The sequence below is a fragment of the Melospiza melodia genome, chromosome 5 (genome assembly GCF_035770615.1).
Source record: "Melospiza melodia melodia isolate bMelMel2 chromosome 5, bMelMel2.pri, whole genome shotgun sequence".
Lineage (NCBI taxonomy): Eukaryota > Metazoa > Chordata > Aves > Passeriformes > Passerellidae > Melospiza > Melospiza melodia.
Window position 1 is genome coordinate 82,553,276 of NC_086198.1, and position 19,367 is coordinate 82,572,642.

General features: G+C 40.6%; 1 protein-coding gene across 2 annotated transcripts in view; it reads right to left on the reverse strand.

Annotated features, from left to right (window-relative positions):
- Positions 1–14,862: 14,862 nt before the first annotated feature.
- The window catches only part of TAPT1 (transmembrane anterior posterior transformation 1), a 47,831-nt gene continuing 43,326 nt past the window's right edge, over positions 14,863–19,367 (reverse strand). For both annotated transcript variants that reach the window (XM_063157673.1, XM_063157672.1), the window contains 2 exons: positions 18,335–18,495; positions 14,863–15,681 (listed from right to left, as the gene is read on the reverse strand). In XM_063157673.1, the coding sequence (XP_063013743.1) occupies positions 15,452–15,681; positions 18,335–18,495 (391 nt within the window). In that variant the 3' untranslated portion in view covers positions 14,863–15,451. The remainder of the gene's footprint in view (positions 15,682–18,334; positions 18,496–19,367) is intronic.

Genomic DNA, 19,367 nt, shown 5'->3' on the forward strand with positions numbered 1-19,367 from the left:
ATTGATCAGGGAGATCTCCTCCATGCTCTCAGAATCAAACCAACCATTTCTATTTACACAGTTGTGTTCTACATAAAGGTATTTTTTCATACAGTGGGAAAAGAACTCCAAGCCTCTGATGCCAATAGCCAAAGCAAAAGTATGGACACCTCTAAAAAAGATTGAAGCAGGGACTTTCCTTTATTTGCCAGTGGGCATCAAAAAGAAGTTCCACAGGAAGAAGGGATGTCTGATATCCAAAAATTGCAAGCCAAATGCTTCACCTGTGCCTTTGTCAAGCATCTAAGACAGGCAGAGCTGGTGCTGCCTTCACTTGTGCAGGACTGCAGTCCCTGTTACAGAAGGAATCCAAGACTCTAATTCAGGCACTGTGGCTGTGCAGTTACACTGAAATTGCCTGTACAGGAAATCTCCTGTACTGTAGCTTGAAAACAGACCAGTTACCAGCCAGGAAATTATACATCCCAGATGCAAAGACTATTTTTTTCTGGACAGAATACTTGCATAAACATTGGGAATTGACTGGGCTTCTTGTCAAAAGAATACACAAGAAGTTTAATTTGTGTTCTGAGTAACTTGCCTTATTTTATTTATTTTTTTAATAGAGATATCAGAGGAAATGGTGATCCTGCTAGAAGCATTTTTCAGATATTCATCAAAAGAATTTCTGGTGACAATGGTGTTTTTTATTTCTGAGTTGGACATCAAACAACTGCTGGACGGAGCAGCACATAAACCTGGAAAATTTCTCACTGGAGTCTTTTACAGATATCAAATTCCAGCTCAGTCTCTCAATTGTTGACAATCCGTGGGGATTATAGGAACTTGCTTGTGTTTGTGCAAGTGTTCTCCCCGACCACTGGAGCTCTCAGGAATATTACTGAACCTGGGAAAGAGGCAGCAGCAAGTGCAGCAGGACGGGCCCAGAGGAGCCTCCCCTGGCCGAGCTCCAGCAGCTGCACTCGCACTCTGCAGCAGATTGTGCTGCCCTGAGCCTGCCTTCGGAGCTCTCATTCCCAACATACGGCGGCCATAAACGGGGACAAACAACCTGCATTGATTGTGCAAGAGATAGCAGTAAAACAGTAAAAAATATTGGAAAATCAAAGATGGAGAACTGATTAGTATCAATACCAGATGTTCTGGAAAAAGTGGTCCTGTCTGGAAATGAGAAATTGTTGACAGCCCGGTCTGTACACTAATTCACGTTGCCTTTATCTCCTTCCCTGGTGCCAGTGAAACAGGGTGTTCTTTGGGAAAGCAGCTGCTCCTCGGAGTGCCAGGGCTCTGTCCTTGTCTCTGATGGCCTCGCTCTCCCATGTGGGTCCTTCTGTTAACCCACAGGTTAAACAGGACCCCGTTAGGTTAAATGAGGTCATTCAGGTGTTAGAAGGGTCTTGTAGCAGGAAATAAACAAACTGAGAGGAGGGGCTGGATGTTAAAAAGAGGCTCACAGGCTGGCGAGGAGAATGTGTGTGAAGCCCCACAGCAAGCGCTGGCAGTCCAGCTCAAGCTCCCTTGTTTCCATCAGCTGCCAGCACTGAAACCTTGCCCAGCAAGGGAGGAGGACGGCTGCAGTAAAGTGACTGCAGTAAAGTGGATGTGTGCCCCCGTTTTGTCGGTTTCTCGGCTGTTTAGGTGGCCTGGAAAGGCCCAGGGTGGCCTTGGACAGCCCGGCGCTTCAAAGGACGAGGAGAGACTTCTGATCTTTTCTCGGTCTCGGTGTTTATTAATTGTTTATCTAAAAGATTTTCTTTCAGCCCGACAGAGGTCTGCACAGCAGCCAGCCATGAGCACACTGAGAGCCCCCGGGGCGGTCACCTATCTTTATACCCGAAGTTACGTGTACAATATTTATAATTTTTCCCCAATGCCTTCTACCCTTATTAACCGGTGCACTTCTAGTAATAACCAATCCCAAAGTGCCACCATCACCACAGAAGATGGAGGCCAAGAAGAAGAAGGACAGGACACGCCCCAATTCCTCCATCTTGTTTCTCTAGACCCCCCTGTACAGAAATCCTAAACCCTGTGTTTTACACTCTAATTAACTTATCCCTTCACCATTCACCCAGTGAAATCCTCCTATCCTTATACAGGTGTCGTCTCCTGTGTAGGATCAAAGTCCAGCCACCAGACACTTCTGGCAACATTCCAGGACCTCCGAGCCCCCCAAGGGTGGTCTTGGTCACTCTGCACCTCAGTCCTGAGGTGCTGAGATCCCACACCGTTTCGGCCAGGGAAGGGTTAATTTTTTACGGTGGCCCATTCGGTACCATCTCACATCACTGATAGGTACAGGAGTAAGGGATGCCTCCCTCTTTCAGGGCAGGGAAAAATGGTGTGGTGGGAAGAGCTGGCTGATACTTCGTCGTGGTTCTTTCTGTGTAAACAGTCTCTTTGTCTTGTAGCTTTTATTATTAATATGGTTGCTGTTATGTGAAAACCGCCAATCACTTGTTTTTAAAATTATAAAAGTTTAATAGTAATAAAATGGTTATAAAAATAGTAACACAATTAGAGTGATAGCAATTTGGACAAATTGAATGAAGACAATATGAGACAATGGAAACAAAGAGTTACGGACGTCCGGGTACCTTTTCTGGGCAGCACGAGCCCGAAAAAGGACACCTGCTAACAAGGATTGACCCTTAAAAGCAATAGCCTGTTGCATATTCATACACTTCATACATGATGCATAAATTCCATTCAAATACAGGATTCTGTCTGGTCAGTGTCAACTTCTTCCTTCTAATCCCAACAGTGCCTCCAAGGCAGGAAGAAGTTCGTTTCTTCTGATAAGAGGGCAATAAATTCCCTTTCTCTGAAAGATTTAGGTGTCCTGTGGCTGCTCTCTCGCTGCAAGCCCTTTCTGTTAAACAAAGCATCTTACATAGCATAGCTTCTATTTTAACAATTTTTATAACCTAAAACTATATTTAACACAGTACTTAAGAAAATTAATACAGCATTATTTTCTAACACAACCCGTATAATATTCATTTTAATATTCGCCAATCATAAAATACATGCATTTTCCACATGTTACTTTCGTTTTCTTATCTCGCTGTCCTTTGCAGTAGATTGCTCTTATCTCCCATGGGATGGGGGGAAGGGGGCACCGTCTGCGCTGGGAGACCCACGGGCGGCTCAGCGAGTCACACATAGCAGGGCCCTGAAAGAGAGTCTTTAAAAGCAGGACTGGGGCTGAGGAGATGTTAGGAAGGACACCATCCCCTCTGGTCTTTTTCAGGCTCTGCTGAACAATGCCAGTCTTTGCCAGCATCCCATTAAAGATGTTCAGCTCCCTCCTGCAATTAAAACAGCCTGAGACACCTCTCTGATCTCTCACTGTCTTGGTTCACTAGTGCAGCAATCCGGAGTGAGACCTATGAAGATGTTAAGAAATTCCCTGAGGTACAAATTAAATCTGCACAACAATCTGCACGGCTTTAGGGCTTGTCCGTGTGTTACCATGAACAAGAAAATAAAGATGAGCATTATATTTCTTTCTGACTCTTGTAAAAAAGCCTCCTAATAAAGCTCTCTGAAATTAAGGGAATCTTTAGTGTTTGCATTGAGGAATGTGTGAAAAACAGCATTTTTTTCATACAGTGTTAGTACATCTTTGATCAATTCTATAAGCTAGAGATGTATTATGTTTGGATTTTCAGACAGAAGCATTTGATTTGCATTTTGTGATTTTCTTGAAAACAAATAAATTTGAACTACAACTTACTTAAGAGTTTATGGAAGAGATTTGGTTTATTAAAACACCTGGACAGACAAAAACTGCCCTCTTTAACACAAGAGAATTGCTGTGCTGTTATTTTTTTCATGCTCCCATTCAACTTCTGCAGGTGAATATTGCTAGAAGCAAATGGTGCTTGCCCAAACCAAGTTTTCAGATCATCAGTTATGTCCTCAAGTGTTCCCTGAAACTGTAGCACAGTGTTGGCCTCTACTCAGTACAGTTGTAGTCACCAGATGAGAAATGCCCCTGCTAGAGAGGAAAATGCCTTCAGTGCTCATCCCCGAGCATGTGAGCAGAGCTGAATTCATTAATGCTAAAGAACCATGCCTAGGATGGCACACACATACACATTGGTGTGTTTTGGAGAATGTTGCTCAAATGAAATGAAAATAAAGTAAAAGATGCTTTTTCAGTAGCTACCCAACCTGAATTTTACTCTTTGCTTTCTAGCACAGACAATGACACCTGCCAGATGGACAGAGGAGCTGCAGTGGACCACAGCTGCCAGCCAGAATTTCACTGCTAGGTATAAATAATGTGTACTTTACCTCACCAAAGTGGCACAATCATTTTAATATTGCTATACTAAATTTGGTCTAATTGTACATCAGATCTGGAGCAGAGCTGCCTTCTCACTTCTAATTGTACCATTCAAAGACACAGAGAAACCATAAGGTCAGGACAGAGGAAGATTATTCTTTAAACTTAGATTTCTGAATCCTCAGATATGCATTAAAGAAGGAAAGAGAAAAAGTGTTCTCTGTGTTATCAGATTATTACTAGCTCTAGAGAATTGCATGTGACTGTAAACTCAACAACTTGTGACAACAGTTCAGTCAAAGTAAATTGTTCTGCAAGCCACACGTCAGCTAACCCTGCTCCCAGTTGGGTCTGCTCTAATTGCTGCCTCCAAAGAAAGCTGTGCACAGCCCAGGCAGCTCTGTAACCTGCTCATTACAGACTTGGGAATTAGGAGGTATTCAGTTCTTACCATGATTGCTCTTAATAAGCCCATATAATTATATGATAATATGATGCAAAATTTCTTCTGTGGGTTCTCTGCACTAAAGGAGCATTTCACCCTGGGAGAAAATGTTTAGTTAAGGTGGCAAGGGTTGTTTTTGCACTCCAGTCTCTCAACACTTGTGCTTGCTGTATTTCCTAAGGCTGGAACTCCTGGGGTCATCTGATTGTACAGCAATCTGCAATTTATGTATTTATTTTAGAGAAAAAATCTCCACTTCTTAGGATTACAGACAAAAGCCTCCAAGTAATTACCACTAATAAAAAAGATGTCCTGGAGGTCCAAGAAAAGAAAGTGGCATGCAAAGCTTTTTGTTTTTCAAACCTCACAGTGTGCATCAATCATGGTGCCTCAGACAGGGGTGAACCTGCCCTGAAGTTTATCCCCAGAGAATGGGTAATCCTGAGACCTGCTCTGAAATGGCCCTGCACATTCCCTTGGTGAAGCCTAACACAATGAGTAAATCTAAAGTAAATAAAGAGTTTCTTTGCCTCAGGCAAGTGCTGTTCTGTAGGATGGTCCAGCACTATAAGTCCTTCTGGCCTTGTTCCTCTCTCTGAGTCAGATTTTGGGTTGGTGAGCTAGATTCTCCGTTCTTCATTCCATGGATTCCTTAAGCAGAAATAGTCTCCCGTGTCCCACCGTGGGAGAACGTGCTGCTGTCAGGCTCAATTGAGATTTGTTGGGTTTGAGATTATTGACTGAAATGTGAAAGCGTGATATTACATTTGCACAGGGATTTATTGCACATTTCACAAAGCAGAAAGGACTGTGGCCTAGGTGAAAGCTGTTATAGAATTTCAGGTGTAGGTTTTTGTAAGTGCATCACTTTCAAGCAGACACAAACTTTTAAGCAGCAACAGTTGTTTGCTAGAGGAGTGTCCCAGGATGATCTGTAGTGTATTTCCTAAATAATTACTTCAGATTAAAGGGATATTTAAATGTTACTGCACTGAAGGGAAAGCTAAAATGGTGCTTTCAACTTGCAACCTAGAAATTACTAATTGAATTTGTTTTAATTAGGAAAAGTCAGCTACAATTGAGGAGCTGCCCCACATAATTTGGAAGATTTTTGTAAATTGCAATGCCCTTGAAATTGCTATCATTTGCCTAGTGTGGGATGGGTTTTGTGGAGTTTTTTGTTTGTTTTGGCTCTTGCTGTTTATGGGTTTTTGTTTGCTTTTTTGTTATAATTTTCTTTTTTTTTTTTTTTTTTTTTTGTTTGTGTGGAATTTATTTCTTTTTTTTTAACAAGTATTTGCCTTTAGGTTTTTTCATTACATTTTTTTTTTAATTTTCTTTTTTCCATTTTATTTTATTCACAAGATTGGAGTCTTTACACTAAATTAGCACTGTATAAAAATACATTAAATGCACAGAAAACCTGTCAGGGTGAGGTATGTCTCTGATTCTTTGTGGTCTGCTGGTATTTCACTGAGAATTCAGGCTCAAGGACTTAACTTCATGCCTGAAGTATTTTATTTCAATTCTCATCCAAAAATATAACATCCAGATCTTTGTCACCTCGCTGGAAGTGTAAATGTAAAGATTGTTGAAGTGCAAAGGAAATTGGGCAAAGCTTGCAGCTTTCCTCTCCCCTTCACAGGATCAAGGATTTCATGTCAAGACAGTGGCGTTGTAAGTGGAGCTGATATTGCACCTCAGCTGCCTGCTCCAGGTCTTGGAATAAAGTGATGTTTGATTATCTGTAATCAAGGTGTCAGGGTCCCAAAGCCAAACCATTAATCCATATTTATGGCTATTACAACTTAATAATAAGAAGTGCCAATCTCAACAGAATATACAGGAGATCAGTTTCATGAAACTATTCAGGTGTTTAAATAAAATTAATTACCATCTAAATCTTTTTAAAGTCCAGCTCAGACTTGGTTCAATTTGGCCACGCTGCTACATGAGAAACATCCAGACTTTATGCTGACAGAGACAACTTGATGACAGATTTGCTTTATCAACTGTAAGGTGTTTCAATAGGAGCAAAACATGGAAAGGAAGAATCCCACTGTTGGTTTTGTTCCAACAGAAGGGTTTTGTGAAGCCTTGGCAGGAGGATGGCTTCCAGTTTTGGGACCAATGCAGATAAATTAGGAAGAGTCTAGAGGAAAGAACTTTAAGCTATTTAGCCTAGGAAAAGAGGTGATGAAGAAGAGTTATTATTACAGTTCTCCACTGAAAATGTAATTTGGAAGAAAGTGATTTGTTGCTCACTCTACCTGCTAGGGTAAGGAGAAAGGAAATTAATGCATCACAGGCTTCCTCTGCTTCCGCTCCTAGCAGGTTTCACCACAAAAAAGATGGTTTGTTGTGCTGCTCCAGTATCCTGCCAGCAAGTAAGAATTCATTCTTTGTTGTAGAAAAGAACAAATGGCTTGCCAAAAAAACAAATTACAGTCACCACTGCAATGCAAAAGCAGCAGGGGCTGGTGAAAGGTTCAGATGGGTGTGATGTAAGGGCTCCTGCCCAGGAGATGTGTTCTCTGCACCCAAGCAGCACAAGGACAGCCAAGTGACACAGGAAGGGACCCTGGCCAACAGAGGGCAGGGGAGAAAACAGTAGGGATGCTGCTCTGGACTTGGGAATCCTGAGCCTTCTGCTCTAGGGTCAGGTGAAGCCAAAAGCTTCCTGCAGGGAAGCACACAGGCGATGTTCCCAAGGTGGCTTTGTCACCCTCAGCCAAGGGGTGGCATTGCATGAGCTGTTGAGGAAGATGAGAACCCTCTTGACAAGGGAAGCTTTGTCTGTCGGCTTTCCAGGATGGGGAGGCTTTTAGTCAGATTTGGGAGGAAAAGAATATCAGGAGCCCATTGGTAAGCAGTAACTGTTCAATCCCAGCTAAAGCCTAAGGACCAGAAAAAAATTAGGTAGTTCCTGTAAATCCAAGGCAAGGACAGGTAGGAATGTGCCTCCACTGAACATTTCAGGTGCTTGTGGATACTGCCTGAGCTGCACACCACTCCATCTCCCTGAGACAGCAAAGCACCAGGACAGAGGGAGAGCCACAGCCCTTACCCTGTGTTTGAGGGTCATGGTAGCTGACTTTGACTTGGCTTTCTTGTTTCTCATCACTGGGCACTTAGGACATCACAAAATGCTTCAGAGATTTATCTCATACCTCCTCTACTGCTGGAGGGCCTTTGGAAAACATCAGTTCTGGTGGCACCCTTCTCCTTTTACCCCTAGAGGTAATCAAAGGCACATTAGCAGGGCTTTGCACACCATGAGAGCTTCTTACCTTATTCATATCACCCTTCTTTGTAGAAACCCCACACTAAGACAGAACACAGCAGTTCAAACCCACCATTCTCCCTACCAAATATACCACCAGCAATCTCATGGGAACTTATGGGGATCTTGACACATCAGTATGGAGGGATGTGAGATTTTTCACTCAGCTTAGGTCTTATCCTTGGCACCAAAACAGAAAACTCTGAAAAGTGGCTAACAAAGTTGGTAGCAGAATTCTTGTGATTTAAAAGAGCAATCTTTGGAAAAGGGAAAAAGGAAATGATAGATCAAACCAACTGCAGTCTTCCACAGTTTTTCTGGGCACATAATCAGATTTGGGTTTTGTTCTTTTCAGCATTTGAAGAGTAATGTGATGATGAATGAAAGCCAGCATAAATTTGTGAGATCATTTCAAACCAGTGCATCTCCCTTCAACACAGCACACCATAAGGTGAGAAGCAGCAGATAATCACATATGTTGACTTTTATGAGGCTTTTGATACTCTTTCATGTGATCTTTCCAAACTAAGGAAACATAGTAGAGATTAAAATTGCTTGGAGCAGCTGATAAAGCTTCTTGTGAAATCCTGCTTGGGGAATATTTATCACCATTTCATCCTCACACAGCAGTAAGGTTTTGCAGGGGTCTCTTCATGCTCCATTGCCACTCAGTGTTTTTAATCAGTAATATTGGGCAGGTGCCAGAGAAAGGTAGAGGCTGTGGATACACTACCTAACAGGAGTTCAAAACAAACCTGACTGACCACAGAAACAGATGGTAAAAAATTTGAACTGAAGCAGCTCTAATACAGGATTTTACATTTTGGCAGCAGTATATACAGCACGAGTGCAGGCTTGGGAATAATCAGGCAGTTCCACTGGAAGCATCTAGTTCCTGCAGCACATTCAAACTCTCCTGGGTCAGAAGTGGCATCCTGTTTTTAAGAGGGAATTTCCATACCAGGATATGGCAGCTAAAAGCTGGCTGATGTAATGCTCAGGTTCAGCTCAGCTGTTATGGAAGGTATCAGCTGGATTTCTGTGCTCAGAGTGAGCATGGGACACACTCTCCACACAAACAGAAGCTGAACTCATTGTGGGGGTTCAGCAGGAGCCTGAAGGGAAACACAAAGCAGTCTCAGCTGCCAGGGATGTAAGAAGAAAAGAGAGGGAGAGGCAAAATCTATTCTCCATGCCACAGATGGACAAAAAGTAGGGAGGGTTAAATTTCAGTAAGGAAAACCAAAAGTAGATAGTGGGAAGGTAATAACAGCATTTGCAATGTACATATTTACTGTTCAAGAATATTGTAATGTGAGATAGAGAAAGATGTTAATATCAGGATTGGACACTGCATTGGACAGGACCTGAGCTAGAATCAGTAGCTCTATCCAGCTTCTGATACTGTGAAACAGGCTTGATTAACAAGATTAAAAAATTAGGGAAAACGAGTGAGCAGTGAGCCCTGGAACAAAACAAGCAGACACAGCTGAGCAGGGCACAGGACAAACCTCAGCTCTGGCACCAAGCTGCAGGGAACCCAGCCACTGGTGCTGGACTGTGTGACAAGCACCAACACACAGCAACAAGGGGGAACAGCAGCAGAATAGAACCACAAAGATCAGAATTTTGACATTGGCTTTCCAGGGCACTCCAGCTGCTCTGGCCTAGTGCACTGGACTCTCTTCCCTGATTCTTTACAAAGCCCAGGCTTTGAAAGGCCCAGCAGTGGAAGGGCTGGAGCTGATGTTGGGTGACTTCAATGCCTCCTTTGCCTTCTGATGCCATTAGCAGAGCATCCATGCAAAGAATCACTACTGGGGCTTTGGTCCTTGCTTTTGAGAAATGAGGGTCTGGCACAAAAACTGGCTGGAGAATGTATTTGTTCCCACATGGAAGTCAAATAGCTCGTGGTCAGTCAGTGAATGGCTGAACATGCAGCACAAAGCATCGCCTCAAATGCAGCAGAATTCACTTTACTCCAGTGTTAAAGTAATTTAAAGTGACTAAAGACAGTCAGATTTTTTCATCAGCCCAACAGGTGTATCCTCTGCTATTGCATTAGGGACATTGTCTCCCATCAGAGGTTCAACACAAGGTTCATTTTCATTGCAGCTACACCTCAAGAGACTCCAAAGGGCAGAAAGCATCAACCTGAAAAGTGTCCCAGAGCTTCCAGGTTAGATACACATGGTACTTCAGGAATTGTTCCCAGAAGGAACTCACCTATCACAGCTCCTGCTGCCTTGGCTACAGAAAGGTGGCTGGTGGCTGAATTGCTGCCTTTAACAGGAGTGCCAAGCTCAAATCAAACCTACAGCAAAATTTTGGTCTGACATTCAGAGCTGTACCAGGATTGTACTTGGTAGCATCAATTCACACACTTTCCTGTGTTGATTTAGTGTATCAGTCCTAAGAATATGCTGTGCAGCGCTGCATTTTAAATTTCCTTTCACACTTCAGTATATCAAATGCATCACTTCCTAAGAATCTGCAATTCCACTTACTTTAAACTGTCAGTATCAAACAAGTCATTCCTGAGCTACCTTGATAATGTATTTTCTGGGACAGCAGACAGGGAGCCTACAAGATGGAGAAACTTTTACAAGGGCATGTAGTGACAGCACAAGGGGGAATGGCTTCAAACTGGGAGTAGGTTTAGATTAGAGATTAGGAGTAGGTTTAGATTAGACATTAGGAAGAAATTATTTACTGTGAGACTGGTGAGACACTGGCACAGGTTGCCCAGAGAAGCTGGAGATGCTCATCCCCAGATGTGTTCAAGGCCGGGTTGGATGGGGCTCTGAGCAACCTGGTCTAGAGAAAGGTGTCCCTGCCCATGGCACTGGGGTTGGAATTAGATTATATTTAAGGTCTCTTCCAACCCAAACCATTCAGTGACTCTGTGACCTAAGCACCTGTCAGGACTGGGCATCATAGGAACAGGATGCCCAGTCCTGACAGGTGCTTAGATCACAGAGGTACTGAAAACTGTCAATAAAGTTATTGCTCTTGTCCAGCAAACTGAGCATGGATGGAAAGAACAACCAACAAAACCTGAGACTTCTTGAACACCAAAAATTGCTCTATTAAAAATATACTGCCTTGTAGCTGTCATACCACCACTCCAAGATTAGTAATTTCTGATATAAAAGTGTGGAAGCAGCAAACACAACATATAATGCATGCAACGTGTTTGCCTTTACAATACAGGGTTTATCTAGCAAAGCTTGTCATAGAACTGCTCAGGTCAACCCAAAAAAACTAGAACCCAAGGCAGTGCTGCTGAACCCAATTCTTCCTACCCACAAAAATTGATTCCTCTGTCTCACTCTCCCCACAATGCTCAATATTTCCTTGCAGTTCATCTGTCAGACAGAACTGCCTCCAGCTGGGAATGAACCTCAGCTCTGCTTGACAGCATCACTCTCCCAGGCAGCGGTGATGAATGGGAGCAATGACAGCCTGCACAGCCTGAAGCTGCAGCTGTGAGGCACAGGTGGGCAGCAGAGTTACAACACGGGCACGTTTTAAAAGTTGAGTTTATATCATCACAAATATAAGTGTTTCGGTAAAAATTGAGAAATTTCTTAAAACCTATTGCAACTTTGGATGTTTTTTGTTATTACAACTGTGAGCTTATGAATAAATGTTCTTTAGTGTTATATATTTATGATCTTTTACAACTCTGCTGGCAGTGTTTTACTAAATCAGGGTATATTGAAGTTCTAAAAAAAGCCTAACTAGACTCAGGCTTGGTAGGTATGGTTGATGAAAGTTACTACAAAAAAGACTTACAGAAATGATACATCATTTTCTAGCAGCCTTCACAGACTAAGCATTTTATATAATTATATACCATTTCTTTGAGATAAAGGTGGTCCCAACTGCAGCTTGCCCTGACAGCTGCTCAGTATTTACACAAAGCTATTTGCTTTCCTGCATCAGCAAAATTAAACCAGTCCAAATTTCTAAGAAAGAGCACTTACTCTGAAGAAGTTTTAAGAGCAAATTTTGTTAAACATTTGTGAAGAGCATTCTGAAGCTATGACTCCCCAAGACTGAGTTGAACAACACCTAGTTTACTCACAATGAAAGAGCCCAGTTTATAAGACAAAATGTTTCAGAAGCTTCAGAGTCTGCTTATATTTATGCTATAATTAAGTTGCATCCATTCTTGCTCGCCACCACCAAAAAGATTCACATCTCCAGCCCAACAGCTGAACTGGCACAGCAGCCACAACTGGGCAAACACTGCCTTTAACAACAGTGACCTCACCAATTATGCTGAGTCACAGAAACAGACTTTGGAACAAATTAGTGGACTAAAATTTTGCACCACAAGAAATTAAGACAAAGTTGAAAAGCTTTCACAAACTCACTGTAAATTAAGAGGAGAGTAAATTAACAGCATGGGTATTTGTAAAAACTACTATGCTTGAGGGGAAATTCTGCTCGGCTGATGAGCATCTGAAAGGCTTGAAAAGATTAATTAAATAATCCTGTCAAAACCAGTTGTTTCTTAATGCTCCCATAATGAATACTACCAATTATGAATATACATTGTACTCGATGTGTGCTTTTGGAATTAATTTGGCAACTGTGACTTTAGCTGAAATGTTTCCTAGATTTTATTTTTGGAGGGATTTATCAATTGAAGAACTTAATTTATTCACTACTTAACTTGTGATGCTCTTATCTGTATCACTGTTAAGACAGAAGCTTTTCAAGAAAACCTAAATAATTTCTTTAGATGAGAAATTTGGTGTTGCTGTTTTTTCTTGTTTGGCGGTTTGTTCCCCCTCAGCCACCTCTACAGTTCTGAGAGGACCACCCAGGGTCAGAAAGCAGCTGTGATTTTTCATCAAAGATACTCTGCTAGAGATCCGAGGAATCCCTATAAATCATGCACACAAAATGAGAACAGTCAGAGCTTGCAGCAAAGGCAGGAATGCCCAGCAGGGCCCCCACCAGACCGGGGAGCTCAGGGGAAGTGCTGTGTGTGCTGTGCCCCTGCAGAGTGCCTCCAGCCCACCTTGGTGTCATGGGGATGCCAGGGCAAGGCAGGGCTGCACCAGCCATAGCCAAAGCCCAGCTGGGCTGCTCCAGAGCAGGAACCACAATTCAAGTGCCAGACCAAGCCCCAGGAGGATTCAGGCCCCAGAGCTCAGCAAGGGCTCTGCCTGTGCTGCTCCTGCACTCACACCTGGCTTTGCAGGGGAGGTGTAAATCCAATTGTAGTAACTGACTACAGAAAGTACAACTCCCTGAGACATGGGATTTTTTCATTCACATGGTGTGTGCCCTTAAAAACCAAATTAATAATACGTTGGCATCAATATCTTCTTTCTACAAGTAGCAACAACCAACTGCTACAGAAACAGATCTGAAGCCATTGATAACCCAGTTCTTACACTCATTCGTGTCCCACATTTGCAAGAATCCTACTTTATGGAAATTGGAAATTAACACATTAAATACTTGGCAAGATCACCAACTCTGAATTTTAAAAAAGCAATGTCGACACTGTACTTTTCCTTTTTTAAACAAATATTACAAAATTGAATTTTATTGAGTTTCACACAAGATGCACTTATAAAATTGATACAGAATGTCATTCAACAGAAAAAAAATTAAAGCAATTTCAAGCTTTCTTTAGCAACTGCTAAATAATTATAAAATAAGATACACCAAATTGACAGATAATCTTAATTTCAATGTGTGAACATCTCCAATTAGTATAAAATACATCAAAAATTAAAGATTTTCAAATTTTTTCCACAGCACAAGTCCTCTTCTTTTTACTTCATCCCTAAACATAACGACAGATTTTGGCCATTACTCCCACTACTCTTATGGGAGAGGAGAGGCTGCGGCAGGGAGTTCCCACCAGAGCAGCCAACCCCAAACTGTACAGCAGAGTTCTCTCATTATCAGTCTGCTCAGACACACAACTCTGTCCAACTGCCTCCATCTGCTATATTACTGTAGTCCTGCAAGTCTCAGGGATTAGCAGATACATTAAACTTTCACATGTTCCTACAGCAAAGAAACTTTGGCTTTCCCATTCTGACAAATTATGAAAATTAGCAAAGAGCAAATTGTCTTCATTTGTTCAGTACTGAAGTACTTTTATGATACCTTCCCTTGGAAAGTAAAATTGGTGTTTACTTGAATGTCTGAAAGGCATTTTGGAAGCTAATGCTGTGTTTTAACAACATATGAAGAATTTATCATTAACTAAGGGGTCTCTTCTGATAAAACTCTCCAGCCTATGTTTTGAGCTCGAATTTAATCCACTCTTGGTCTGAGGATTCCAAAACTTCTTTTGTCAACCCTCCGAACTCTGCATCTCACACAGAAATTAAGATGCATTGTAATGCTTAAATGCTCTTTATAGATCTAGTCCATCTACTTAAGTTTGACTACAACCAATCAATTACATTGAATGGATAATTATGGTTTGATTGTCAGTGTGAGCTTTTATAGGCATGTTCTCAGGCAAGTTAATACACAGATGTCATTCTCCTAACAGTTATATGCAAAATGCAGTGCAATGTTCTTTACTGCTGTGTTAATGCCACACCTACAGTTCCAACACAACACTTGCTTGCTGCAATTAACACTCCTGTTCTTTAACATTAGAAGTGCCCCTTAATATTTTTTCCTACAGCAACAAAAAATCCTCAGCTTTTAAAAAAAAATTCTAAATAATTTGCCTTGCAGGACACACAACACATGAAATGAATATGCTTCATATTTGCCCAGTTAAGCAGAACCTTCATTACTGTGATCTTTCCTTGGTGTTTAGTATTCAGATAAAATACTAAGCAGTAAGTCTTTCACTTAAAGGCAAAATTTTATTCTGATTACAAGATTTTCAAGATACATCTTGAAAATATTTTTGTTGACAAGAATAACTGTCTTGACTTACTGTTTTATGTACCAATGCTTTATGTGTTTGTTGATATAAGCACGAGTTTGGAATTCTGCTTGCAGATGTTTAATAAAACACGGTAACTGGATAGGCAAGCTTCCGGTCAAGTCACCAAACATTTCCAGGAATATCCTTACACTGGAGGAACCTTCATGACAAATAGTGTTCTGGAAGCATGGTTGCATAATGCAGAACAGGGTTATGCTTTTTTCCAGTCTGTGTTCCAGAAAAGTGATACTGCAGCTCTGCCACCAGGCTAGAGACTCACGATCCACCACATTTTCCAAGAGGCAAGTTAAAGATCACTTCCTTGACCTGACCAGATACCAAGCCAAGTTACTTGTAGAAAGAAATTAATAACTTTTTTGCCATTAATAATTTAAGTTTTTAAATAAATATTTATTTGCCTTTTGGCAACTGTCCATTCTGGTAGCATCTGCTGTCCCAACAGCTCAGTATCCTTAGCACATAGATTTCAAAAAAAATAAATTCTTAGTCAATTCTGTTTCCACAAATAGTAAACCTGTCTATCTCCAACAAGTCTTTCTTTGCAGACCTGTGTTTTAATTCTGAGCTGTCTTGGCTTATATCTTTTTCTTCTCCATCAGGAGTTGTCAGAAATTGATCAGAATTGCTTGTTACAAGTAAAGATGGCATATTCTCCTTCTGATGCACTGGTTGATTGGTAACTGATGTAGAACCGTTTTCATCTGTGGAAATTCCTGTGGGAACAGAAGGTAGTTACAAAGATAATAATGAATTTAACACAGACATATCGATACAATGTGCAACTTCCAGATTTGTCCAAAGCTATCCTGAAAAAGTGTGCTGCAGCAAGTCAGCAGAACAGCAGAAAAATGCTTTCTGGAAGCCACTACCTCTTTTTAGCTTTATGCTAAGAGATTTCCTTTTTTGATTTAGAAATCATATAGAAAATAAATAGACAGAAAAAACAAATTCTACAGAAGTTTAAATAATCAGCCAGAGAATAAGCAGCAGAAGTTAGGACATACATGCTTATTTTTGTTGGCTTAAGCAAAAAGATTTCTGACAGTCCTTGTGTGAATCACACAAATGTTTGCTACTGAAATGAACAAAAGGAATCTCTGTAGCAGGAAGTAGATGTGCCTAATCCTCTTGATAAGTACAATAAACCTGCCTTCTCCAGGGATAGCTAATAAATGACTCATGCACTGCTATGCACTGGCTTTTAAAGCAGTGCTATTAAAGATGTCTATTTTTATTCCTGTCTCTTACTTCAGTGGAAATAAACACTGGCTTAATTAACCTAGGATATTGGTCAGTTATATCCATGTATTTTTTCCATATTTTGTTAAAACATTTAAAGAATTAAAATGCACAAGCGAATCACAAGGAAAGAAGAAAAAAGATAAGAAAAAAAAATATCTCCTCCTCAGTAAAGACTGAGCTATTGTTTCTAAAGGAGTCTGAAAAAATCTGACTGATGTGGAGAGTACTGCAGACCAGCCCAAGGAAATGTTACCTGTCAGAATGGCAGCATTATCCAAATTACTACCAAATTATTTCTGCAGAGCATCTATCCACAGTATGCCATCTACTACTTGGAGGGACATGAGTTGCCCTCTACAATCTTACAGAAATTAAAGGTACTAAACTTGCATTGAAAAAGGAGACAAGTATTTTAATTCTAGAACTTGGTTACAAGCATAAATATTTTCTACCTCAGCAGCTTCCAGATGTAGCTGGTCAGCCTATAAATGATTACGAGTAATTAGAGCTTTCATCCTTCAAGAGCAAGTTTAGAATTTTATTATTCAAAAATTCAACTGGTTTTGTGGACAAAGTGAAAACTCTTTAGGAAATTAACTGACTTAAACTATAAGCTGGCAGAAAGGAGACCAGATTAATTAATTCCCTTACCCTCATTCTAAGAAGAGATGGGTTGAGAGACTGTATTGTAAAACCCTGGTAAGTAGGGCACAGAGACTAACACTGCAGAGTCCATCCAGCAGTAATAAGGCAAAAGCTGGGAAAGGTAAAATCATTCTTTCATGTAATCAAGAATTCTAGTAAAAAAGAGGTATTAAAAAACATAAAATCCCCAAAAAACTGTAAAATTGAGCTTTTCCCATCACCACTGGAAGCCAGGAATACTCTGAATAAAATCCATAAAAGCTTTTTGGTTGCTACTTTTTGCTCAAAAGCTTTCTGCTGGAGAAAATAAGCATCCCTGCTACTTCAGCTCAAAAGAGTCTTCAGGATTTATATACTGTAAGTTAAAAGCTCAATGTAAGTAAGAACAACTTACAAATGCAGTAATAGAATGTTTAATTAAAACATTATCATCATTATAGTACTCTAATGAAATGCAAAATTGACTGCAAATATGAATTCAGAACAATTCAGATCACATTCTTTCATCATGAATGCAAAGCAGTTGTATGAACCTAAAAGTAAACATTTGCACCAAGTTTGTGCCTGATGTGATCTGACACATATGAGATACAGAGGTTAAGCCAAACACTGACAGATTCTTAACTCTCCCCTTGCTGGCCAGACACTCTGACGACTAACGAGCACCTTGCATTTCAAGCTGCTCGAGTTGTTGGCAAGCCATGGAGTGAACACAATAAAAGCCCCACTGTTAGGTTCTCTAAGGCTCTCATTGAGCTTTTCCCACAGGAAGATGCAATCCAATTCAGTTGACAGGAACAATGAAGGTTTCTGTTTCCTTCTATAATGTGTCACACAAACACAATACTGCCATATTCCCATTATAAATTAACTGCTGATGCTGAGGACCTGTAAGAGGAAATTGTGCTGCACAGACTGGAAATAGGGTAGAGACCCACTGAAATTCCTATCTGGATTTCATAAAGCTTTCCATTATGTGCTCATGACAACTACAATTAACTACACCTATGCATAAATCTACCATGTTTTACTTTGATTTCCATGAGAAATACAGATTGCTTCCCTACTGAGCTTAAGCACTGCCACAGATGATGTGTAAATATTCACTTGCACAGTGACACAGCAAAGGGGGTTGGACTAGATGGTCTTTAAAGGTTCCTTCCAACCCAAACCAAACCATACCATTCTAAGGTTATGATTTTAAAACAAAAGCATGCTTCTATTCCATTGTTTCTATCACCTCCACATATCACAGTGACATCTTATCAGAGATATGAGAATTTATTACCTAAAGAAGATGCATGAACTAAAAGCAAAAAATTCTACTATATTTGCAGACTTGTATTCATAGCTGTGCTATGGCACAATTAGGGTCCAGCAACAGGGTTTGGCCAGCAAATACTGTCATGCATCTGGTTTAATATCAAATTTAGTCTGAAAAATTTTCACTGAAAAACAAATCAAGGCAGCTGGCCTTACCTTGGGTAGATTTAAATGTGCCTTGCTGTTTGCCAGCTGGCTTCCCTGGGGTGGCAGTCAGGATAGGATTGAATAATTTCTCCTCCATTTTTGCTTCCTTTACATATTGACATGATTTCCCCAGCAGTACAATGCTGTTAAGGACCTTGAGAGATATTAACCTGGAAAAAAAATAGTTTACATATTTGCATTAGCACATTAAAATAATTGCATATTATTCATACTGCAATTATTCATATGAAAATAATTACATATGCTAAATGCTGTCTTAGAAGGATTAGCTAACAAGTTAAATCCTTTCAATATCAAGATCAAAAGGTTTCCTAACAATTTGTTTCAGATTCAATGCTTTATTTTCTTTTTCTTCCAGAAAGCATCTAGAAAAAACGGCAAGTTTTATTATTTAACTAAAGGACTACAAGGACAATTAAGCAGCCATTTAAGACATTAAATATTTAAACACAAAATTAAAAAGTGCCCTCAACACTGCAAGTCCAAAATAAATGTACCCAAATTAAGTGTGCCCAGCCAAGGATCTCTAGTAGATTAGGAACCACAACACAGCAAACACAGAACCATGGAATCATAAAGGTTGGAAAAGATTTCCAAGCTCATTGAGTCCAGTCATGAGCCCAGCACTGCCAAGTCCTATATCTAGCTTTTATAAACTACAGGCTAATCATGAAAAGTCTTTTTTCACATCATAGGAGACAGTCCATAAAACTCAACAAATCCAAAGAGGTAGCACTGCATTACCATCATAGCACAGTCCAAGTGATGGCAGATTCTTTTTCTACTGTGACTAAAATGCAGCACAAACATCACTGACTCCCCTTCCCACCTGTCTCCTTGTTTGAAGAAAGGGAAAGCCTCATCTACCATCAAGTGCTTTTTTACCATTCGACTAAGTTTTGCAAAATCTGATTTTCATTATTAGCAACACTTGACTCATAGAGCAATGTCCACTCCAGGGAGTGAAGGCTCATTGCAGAACAACAAGGACAGAGTGATCTGTTCTCTGCAAGATGAATGA